The sequence below is a fragment of the Puntigrus tetrazona genome, chromosome 14 (assembly GCF_018831695.1).
Source record: "Puntigrus tetrazona isolate hp1 chromosome 14, ASM1883169v1, whole genome shotgun sequence".
Taxonomy (NCBI): domain Eukaryota; kingdom Metazoa; phylum Chordata; class Actinopteri; order Cypriniformes; family Cyprinidae; genus Puntigrus; species Puntigrus tetrazona.
This window is the reverse complement of record NC_056712.1, coordinates 7,196,833-7,206,756: the sequence shown is the minus strand read 5'-3', so window position 1 is coordinate 7,206,756 and position 9,924 is coordinate 7,196,833. Positions and strand designations below refer to the sequence as shown.

The 9,924-nt window shown below is 35.9% G+C and overlaps 1 protein-coding gene across 2 annotated transcripts in view; it reads right to left on the bottom strand.

Moving 5' to 3' along the window:
* Positions 1-924: 924 nt before the first annotated feature.
* Positions 925-9,924, bottom strand: part of si:ch1073-303k11.2 (leucine-rich repeat neuronal protein 4) — an 11,484-nt gene continuing 2,484 nt past the window's right edge. Inside the window, exons 1-2 of one of the 2 annotated variants that reach the window (XM_043257013.1) lie at positions 5,628-5,807; positions 925-2,864 (exon numbers count right to left, since the gene is read on the bottom strand). In XM_043257013.1, the coding sequence (XP_043112948.1) occupies positions 2,018-2,857 (840 nt within the window). In that variant the 5' untranslated portion in view covers positions 2,858-2,864; positions 5,628-5,807 and the 3' untranslated portion in view covers positions 925-2,017. Of the gene's footprint in view, positions 2,865-5,627; positions 5,808-9,924 lie in introns of those variants that run through there. The other variant, XM_043257014.1, reaches the window with a different exon arrangement.

The window sequence follows — 9,924 nt, the reverse complement described above, 5'->3', positions numbered from 1 at the left end:
CTGCAGAAGACAATTCAGTTTTTAAACAAGTTTTTGTCTTCTCATGCTCAACTATGTTCTGAATATTAGTCATCCAGTCAAAGAGGGCAGTGGCAGTAAATTAACTTTCCCTCTTGGTTCCATGCTGTGTAAGGAATTTTTTTTATTTGTTGTCTTTTTTTATTAAATGAACCTCCTTTTGACTTGTGATCCAGTTAAACTCCAGCCTGAATGCTTTGTTTCTGTGCTCAGAGAGCAAGCATGCCTCCTCAAACTATTACAGTTTATTAATGCAAACGATATTCAGATGACAAAGAGGAATTTACTTAGTCCTAATTAACACAACAGACACCATACAGATTGACTAATTATATCAATACGTTGCTTTAAATATCTTATTCAGGTCATATTAGTCATGGCCCTGATATCCAGACCAGTGCAGGCTGGTTTTGGGCTGAAATTAGCATGCTCTTTACTCTTGATCTTTACAGATGCTTCAGTGAGTGCATTGCATTTATACGGTATTATTGGTGAAGGTATATTATATAATATATTTATTTCATCATACGTATCTATGCTGCGACTTCTGAGTAATAAATACCACTCCCTTTTGCCAAGAAAACAACACTCTGTGCGTGTGCTGCAGGCAAGTATCACTCGTATACCGGCAATAAACTGAGATTAGTAGGTAGCAATGGGAAGGAATGATTGACAAAGCTGGATGGAAAAATACTGTCTCTGAAACGCTCGATTCATCGTTGCTCAATGATGCCACTTCATCAGATTAGACGTAGTTCCTGCCAAGCTACCAGAGAATGACCTTACTCGTATCTACTGGAAGCATACGTAACAAATACACTGCGAGAGCAACCACTTCTTCAATCCGAATAACAGTCGTGCAAGCATGCATTTATTCATGTATGAATAAAAAACAACTCGGTCAAGTAAAAGCAATTAAAATATCTTTATTGTTAAAAATAATATCAATGATCTTTAAAATAGTTACTCCCAAACTCTCTAAGTAAAAGTAGCTGTACAACAGATACTTTATAAAAACCCTGTCTAGCTTAATGAAGCTCCAGGCTTCCTAAGTGCCGTAGAACAATTAGTAGTGCTAAAGTCAGCAAAAACTCACAATCAAAGCAAATTTGACTTCCATAATGTGATGCATTTGAGTGAAAATTATATTTAGTTGTTAAAAACTGTACATATATGCCATTGTGTCCACGAGGAACTGAAGTAATGAGTGTATTTGTATTTGAATGCATTCACTTTTGAAAAAGATCATGACTTTTGGAAAGTCTTGTCAGAAGTGGAGAGATCTTTTTTTTTTTTTTTTTATGAAAGATGCATATATTATTTTCCCCCGACCAGCGTGCACCGATGAATAGCTCACATTAAGAGCGCCAATGTGAATTATGAAAGTAAAGAGATTTGATTGCACGTTGACTTTAAACATTCAAACCACTCACAATCTAACAATACAAACAATTCTGAGCCAATCACAGCAGTTTAGTAGTGAGCCCAAAACAGAGAACATTATTTTCAGTCAGGTGCACAATAACTGTCCACTTTATGCACTACTGGCCAGAAGTTTGGAATAATTAAGTTTATATGTATGTACACGTATATATGTGACCTTGGACCACAAAACCAAGCATAAGGGTGAATTTTTCAAAATCGAGATTTATACATCACATGAAAGCTGAATAAATAAGCTTTGTATTGATTTATGGTTTGTTAGAATAGGATATACAATATTTGGCTATTTGAAAATATGTAATCTGAGGTGCAAAAAAAAAAAAACCTGACAAAATTGCATTTGAAGTTCTTAGAATTGCATATTACTAATAAAAAAATGTAATATATTTAAAATTAGTAGTAAATTTACAAAATATCTTCATGAAACATGATCTTTACTTAATATTCTAATCATGGCATGAAAGAAAAATGTATAATTTTGCCTCATACAATGTATTTTTGGCTATTTGCTACAAATATAAGAGCGCTATAAGCTTTTGTGGTCATATATACATAATTACATACATACATACACATATTTATTCCAGTTTTTGATTAATAGTGCACTAAAACTCAGTGTCTTTGCAGCTTGTTTCGTACTCCATGTATTTGTTTCCTCATCACAGCGCTCCGTCATTGGTGTATGAAGGATTTCGAGGCCCTCCGCATCTCCCATCCTGCCTTTCCGACACGTCTTTCGCCTCCAGAGCACAACGGCTCCCGCCGAGAGCAGCAGCAGGAGTCCGACGCTCCCGCCGATGATCCCTGCGCTCAGAGCGGCCCGGTCGGGCTGCGGCGGCTCATACCGAGCGCACGACTTCTCACTGAGTCCCGCTTGATTCCCGGCCGCCACGCACACGGTCTCCCCGACTCTCAGTCCGGGAACGGCGCCCTTTCTTAAATGTTCTCCGAAAACCAGCTGCTTGTGTTCGCCTTTCAGCGTGATCTCGTAATGCGTGACGGTGGAGCGAGGAGCGCACCACCGGACTAACACCTCCCCGGATCCGTCCTGCTTCACCTCCCGGAGCTCCGGAGGCTCGGGCCTCTCCTCCGGCCCCGTCAGCCCGGGACAGAGGCAGCCCGTCTGGGCCGAAATCTGGTCGCAAGGGGTCGTTTGAACCACGCAGGGGTCGTAATCGCAAGGTCTGCGGATCACGCGAGAGGTCGCGACCCCTGGAGACCGGGGCGCGTGCGTCGTCTTCGAACTTTCTTCGTCGTAGTCGTCTTCCACTTCAATGATACGGACGCGCGTGAGAGGAGGCGGACGCAGTGAAGGACTGACGGATGTGGCGAAGACGAGCTCCATCGCACAGAGGAGGAGGAGGAGGAGGGACATGACCTTGGACACCTGCAACATCTTGATCCTGAAACAGATGAAGTTTCATTTAGAGCTCCATTCATTCAGGAAGCAATTAAACAGGACATAAGAGCAAATTAAAGAACATAAGATACATAGGTAGATAGACGGACTAAAATAAGAACTTTTTTAATGTAATAACAAAAAATTATTATAAATAAAGTAGATAAGAAAATAGTTTTAAATAAAAAGTAGTGAGGTTAAAGTCCCTTAATAAAATAGCTGATTGATGTCATTATCATCATTCGTTTTGTTAAAAAAAAAAAAAATTTAAATAATGTTTTTATAATGAAATAAACAAACATACATAAATATATATATTTTTTAAATTGAGATATTATTATAGTTTTTTTTTTTGTTATTGTCGTGAGTGCATTTTTTAGTTTAGTTTAATTTTATTTTAGTTTCTCCCAATTTTTATTCGTTTTTTTTTTTTTTTTTTGTCAATAGAGGATTCATTCATTTTTATTGTAGTTTTAGTTTGAATTATTTCACATTTTTTGAGTTATGATATTAGGCTTCCTGGCCTCTCCTGAAGTGAAGCCTAGAGTGGGCGAATGCAGTGAGACGAGGAGAGACGGCCTCGAGATCAAACCTACAAGATCAAGGGCAGATATCATTCAGCGGTGTTATTCTCACTCGTGTGCTGTGCTGCTGATAAACGTGATATAATATCAGTTCTGTTGCTTTTACATGAATATATATATACATGACGAACAAGACACTCAAAGTGCATGTTGTTTAATTCCATATGAAATGCGTATTTACCGTCCGTTTCTTCTACAAACATGTATTTCATTTTTTTATAGAAATATTACAACGATTACATATCTCGCGCAGAGATGGCCCTGTCGTAGTGTCTGGAAATATGCATTCATAATTTAAATACATAATCGCATGAAATCAGATACAATTATATTTTGCTCATCTCAAACAAGCCTAATAACTATATGACGAATATCATTTCTCGTTCCCTTAAAAATTATAAAATGCATTGTTTATCTGCTTACCCCCGGGGTATGCAAGATAAATACAGTTCAGTTTTTTGCACAGAGCTATCATTTCGTGTCTTGAGACATCAGTGTATCGTCACGAGCCAATTTAGATTTGTCTGTGCATGATTTTTACTTTTACGACAGTTTGAGTTAAAAATCTCGATCGCGTTCTACTAAAGAAACACTACATCTCGGATGCCCTGGGGGTAAGCATATAAACATCCCATTATCATTTTTGGGTGAACTGTCACTTTAAACTGTTTCCATCCGTCTTTCGGCAGTCTCTCTCTGTGAGCAAATAAACAGCCTGGATGTTCCTTCTGGAGAGAATTAAAGTCAAACTAAACATGAGGATGTATTTTTAACACGGGACACACACTGGGCTCCGCTCACACACATCGCAGAGGAATGAACCTCAAGGCACCGGCTGACAGTTACCGTGGGAACCCCAGAAAGTGAAAGAGAAGTCCTTAAAAGATAAATAAAGATTGGACCAACAACAACCAAACAAGTCACTGCTGCTAGGTGATACTAAGTGATCAGATTAACTATTTATACCTGGCGAAAGAAACCAAAAAACTGAGACTGAAAGAAAACCCAGGCCATGGATAAACCAGAAGAAACTTCATAGGGACTCTAATGACTAAGCAATACTTTATCAATGGCATAACAGCGCGTTAGAAACAGCTCCTAACATCTTACCAATGCCCTGACAATAACGCATGGGCAAAATCTGGAAGTATTGTTGTAGATATTGTCAGGGATACCTAAAACTAAAAACTCATCTTTTGCGACTTGAAATATAATAAATATTAACTCAAATGTATAGATAATAAAATACACCAAATGTAAAAATAGCTGCATATAAATTTTATTTTATTCCAGCTACTTGCCAAAACAGCATTTCTCGTTTTAATTAAGCTTAACTTCTCAAAAACAAACAAAAAACATATAAATAACATAATCATTTTCTCTTAGAATCACTTAGACTTTTTTGAAGGATGTTGTTAAAGAGATACATAAAAATCCAGAAACAAAATGTAATTGTATTTTAATTGAGATACTGTTATAGCTTTTTTGTTATTATTTTTTACTTTTTATTATTTTATACTTTTAGTTCAAGTTTTAGACATTTTCTTGTTATTTTACTATTACTAGATTTTTGATATATATATATATATATATATATATATATATATATATATATATATATATAGTAAGTAGTATAGTATAGTAAGTTATATAGTTATATACTATAGTAATATATAGTAAGTTTTAAGTTTTATCTTTATTTCAGTTTGTATAGTTTTAGTTAATGATAGTAAGCCTGTAACAAACGTCATTTCATGTTAAACTGTTGCATGGAAAATGTAAAATAATAAATAATAATAAAACACCACACTGATTTAAATATATATTTATTTAAATGAATGTATTTTATATTTTATAGATACGTAAAAATAGATATATAAAAACATTTAGAAAAACTATAATACTCAATCGCACTTACATAACATTGGCTTATTTTACATTAAAATCATATTTAATTAATTACATTAAATAATCTAAAAGTTTTTAATGTATACCGATTACTTCAAAAATATTTAGGCGATTTATCATAGTTTGCCAGTAGTCTCAATATCGACAGTAGCGTCTGGGTGGTTCCCATCTAAAATGCCACAGTATTAGTCCACTATTAAAGCTCCTATTCTACTGATCATCACATAAACCTGTAGCCTCGGCTCCAGTGAAACTAGTAAAAATGCTCGGCGTACCTGTTTGACGGCAGTCTGGATGAATTCTGCTCACGTCTTGAATGAGATCTCTCTGGTTTATTTTCCCTCAGTCTAATGCATTCTTCTCCTTCACCTTCCCTTTTTTCTCTGCACTAAAGCCCCTCCCTCCGTACACCCCCTCACCCGTCTGCGGCCTCCCACCACCCTTTTAGGCTTCCAACATTTCCATCTTGCCTCGTCGATTTTCTTTCCAGCACCGTCTTTGGCCCTCAGCGCTACCCCCTCCCCGTGTCCCTCTCTCGGCTCCTTTCAAGCGTGTTTGCGAGTCCCGCTGAGCTTTGTGCTGCTCTGCATGTTAATTTCTCCAGCAGGAGTAACGGGAGACATGCTGGAACTCATCTGGGCATCCCGTCCTGTGCGGGTACGTGCGGGCGTGTCACAGGCTTATTAGAAAACGACAACCATAAAAAATGTGAACTTCATGAAATGAAATAAGATCAAATACATTTCAGTGCAGAACTTTTGATAATCGTTTTATCATGAATTCTACAAAATCAGTATATCGATGCAGCACAATGCTATTTTACTACTTTTACTTTATTACTATTTGAATGAGATAGAATTTTTACGTTTTCTGTCTTTATTTACATTTTTAGCTTTTTTGTAATTTTGTCATATACTTTTGTATTTTTTATTACATTTTTTTAAGAATAATTTCACTTTTTATTTTGTTTCATCTAGCTGTCAATCCAACATTCCTCATTTTTGTTTAGTTTAACACGATGTGTATACGTAAATAATAATCCTAAAAATATACAAATTAGAAAAAAGAAGGAAAAATTTGTTATGTAAAATTAAAGTGAAATTAGCTAAAATTAAAGTGAAAACAGAAACTAAAAAACTAAGTTTAGTTTAAAATGTTAACAGAAACTATAGAAATTATACTAAAATAAAACTATTTTATATTTAATATAAGAATGATTTCAAAACAAACTTTACACTGTAAAAAACAAATTAGATTACTTTTTACAAGAAAATACTTAAGACATTATACTTTAAACTTTCAGGCCATTTGCTGTTTCTTGGAAATTTACTAGCAATTTGGGAGTGAACTGTTTATATATTTAAATATACGTAATTCCAAAATGGACTTTTATAATGTAGAAATTGTAATTTATTTTCATTTTCAAACTTTACAAAAAAGCTTTACAAGTATGTTTTCCCACACATTTTACACATTTGATTTTAACACATTTCGTGTAGACATAAGTTCGGGCATCGTGACTCGTACTGACTCTTTTCATGGTATTAATTTTAATTTCATCCATCACAATGTGGCAAAGAGCTATCCAAAGATTCTTTAATGAATTGAAAAAAACACGAGAGTAAATACTAACTAAACCGATGTTGCTTTTGGTCAAACTATGCTTTCAAAAAGCCCTCTTTATTAGAAAAATGTGATGTACAAAGTCTCAGCTCGTTATTTGCTCCACTTCGCATTCCTCTCCTCTATAATTGTATATGTCTAGCAGAGCATGATCCATGACAGAGAGAGAGAGAGAGAGAGAGAGAGAGAGAGAGAGAGAGAGAGAGAGAGAGAGAGAGACAACATAGAGGAGAGAGAGAGAGAGAGAGAGAACAAGACGGCTGATATTCATTTCTATTGACCCCCAGTGTTGTGTTTTCCATGCCGAGGGGAAGAGGAAACTCGTCCTTATATGGTCACGCTGGTGGTGAGGCGTTTCATTACCATTTAAGAGCCACATAACTGTTCTATTTCAAGTCACAAATCAAAAGGAGATGTCATCATTTTTGACTAGTGAAAAAATATTTTGCTTTTTAATGACATTTATGCATATATTCCCACCAAACTGTTCCAACCATAATAGTAAAAGCCCTAATTCTCATTACTTTAATGTGAAATGTATAATGATGATACACTGTAATATAAACGTATATATATATATATCATTATTATATACATTTTATAATAATGTAAATGAGATATAAATTATAAAATAAGACGTAAACTTTAACTTCATATAGCAACATTTATTTTAGTAAAACAACTAAAACAAAAACCCTGATAAATAAAAACTAATATAGACATATAAAAAAGGACAAAACTAACTTAAATTAAAGAGGAAACTGGAATATACATATAAAAACATAATAAATAAAAGAAATTCAAAATACGAATGACTGAAATAAAGGAATAAATGTATATTATAATATATATGTATGTATTATTATAAATTATTCTGTTCAAATAGCAAAAAAAGATAATTTATTATAAATGTTATAAATATGCTGTTATTAATTTATGCATATTTAGCTGTTATTTAAAATGAATTCTGCGGTCAAAAATGGCTTACTGAAAATATAATAAGAATCACCCTGAGAGTAAAAAGTCAAAAGGGTATTTTCCACGCTGCAAGGATGCTGGACGTGAGAATGAGATCGTCGGTTCCCGTTCACGCCCACATCTTGACTCAGAAACATCTCACAGACTACGACATGAATCACGGTATCATGGCAAAGAAATCTGTGTCAGGCATGTACGGTCATGTCAGGTGAGCACCGTGTCTGTGTGCGTGATCAGGAAGACAAAACATGCATATTCACCGTCTGAACATAGACAGCCCTGTTTTTGCTCGCTATATAGGGGACGTTTTGGCTAATTGCCTCCGTCAACGCTACAGGTGGGTTTATTTTTTCAAGTCCACTTCTACGCAGTCACAAAAGTCTATTTTCACCATACGGCACAGGAAAAAAAAAAGTTCTTTGAACACATATTGACCTTTCGTTACAGGTCCAGTCCTGAGGGAACCACCACTGAACATAATTACAAATTGCTAAACAGTTCACGAAACGGCAGAACATTCTTCAACCGTTCTTATTAATCAAAGATAACACAGGTAAACGCAACATGCCGTTTTTAAATGAAGGCTTTTATTATGAAGGGAAAACTAAATTTGTCAAAGAATCTTGAAATAAAAAAATCAACAAAATAGGACCGTTTTAATCCAGCAGTGTGACTAGCAGCGTGTTTTTGAATCCATTCAGCCGATCTTCAGGTCTGGTGATAGCACTTTTAGCATAGCTTAGCGTAGTTCATTAAATCCAATTAGACCAGTAGCATGGCGTTCAGAAATGACTAAGAGTTTCAATATTTTTCCTATTTAAAACTTGACTCTTCTGTAGTTATATTGTGCGCTGAGGCAGGCGGGAAAAGAAAAGGTGATAAGATTTTTTGCATTTTTGAACGCGATGCTACTGGTCTAATTGGATTGTGCGATCCATGCTAAGCTAAGCTAAAAGTGATTCAAGTACGGTAAAACTCAACTCATTGACTCTGGGGGAGCTGGAGAACGAGCCAGTTTCCAAAAAAGTGGAGTGTTCCTTTAAGTAAACTCGACTTATTGGTTGACTCAAAACATACCGGTGCATTCAAAACTCTTGTGAGGGCATGCCCTGGTCCACACAGAGTGACTCCTGCAGAAAACATTACTGTGGTTTCCATGGTAAAAGGGCACATTTTCAGATGGACAGACAGATAGGTGATTGCGCTGAAGTTGCTAACTTATGTTACAGTCAAAATACAGACGCAGCTGCCAGACTGGTTTTCACTTGATGAGGCATACACTAGCATATGTCTTATTCCTCCTCCCACTGCTTCCTGAAGACCCTCGGCGTTCAGTTTCTCTCTCTCTCTCTCTCCACTACATACTATTAAAAGAATCCGAATCCATAGGGAAAGAGCAGGCCTCCAGAACTCCTGACCCCAGCTCCAGTCCGATTCCACTGAGACACAGACGTCACAGGAAAAGAAAACATGTCTTAAATTTCAGAAAGCACACGTCATAATATTTGCCAGAGTACAAAACCATACTTTTCTAATAGAGTCTGTGGGACCGAAGACAGGAGCTGTATTTTGTTTGCATGGAAAAAATCACTGCCATAGTTGCCAAGGTGTTACTATGAATTTCTAGACTGTTCTGGGTGGTTGCTAGGTGATTTATTAATGGCCCAAGTCAAAAGATTCCCTACAAGATACTATGATTAGACAGACAGACAGATAGACAGATAGATAGATAGATAGATAGATAGATAGATAGACAGACAGACAGATAGACAGACAGACAGATAGATAGACAGACAGATAGATAGATAGATAGACAGATAGATAGATAGACAGATAGATAGACAAACAGACAGATAGACAGACAGACAGATAGATTGATAGATAGATAGACAGACAGACAGATAGATAGACAAACAGACAGATAGACAGACAGACAGATAGATAGATAGACAGACAGACAGATAGATAGAT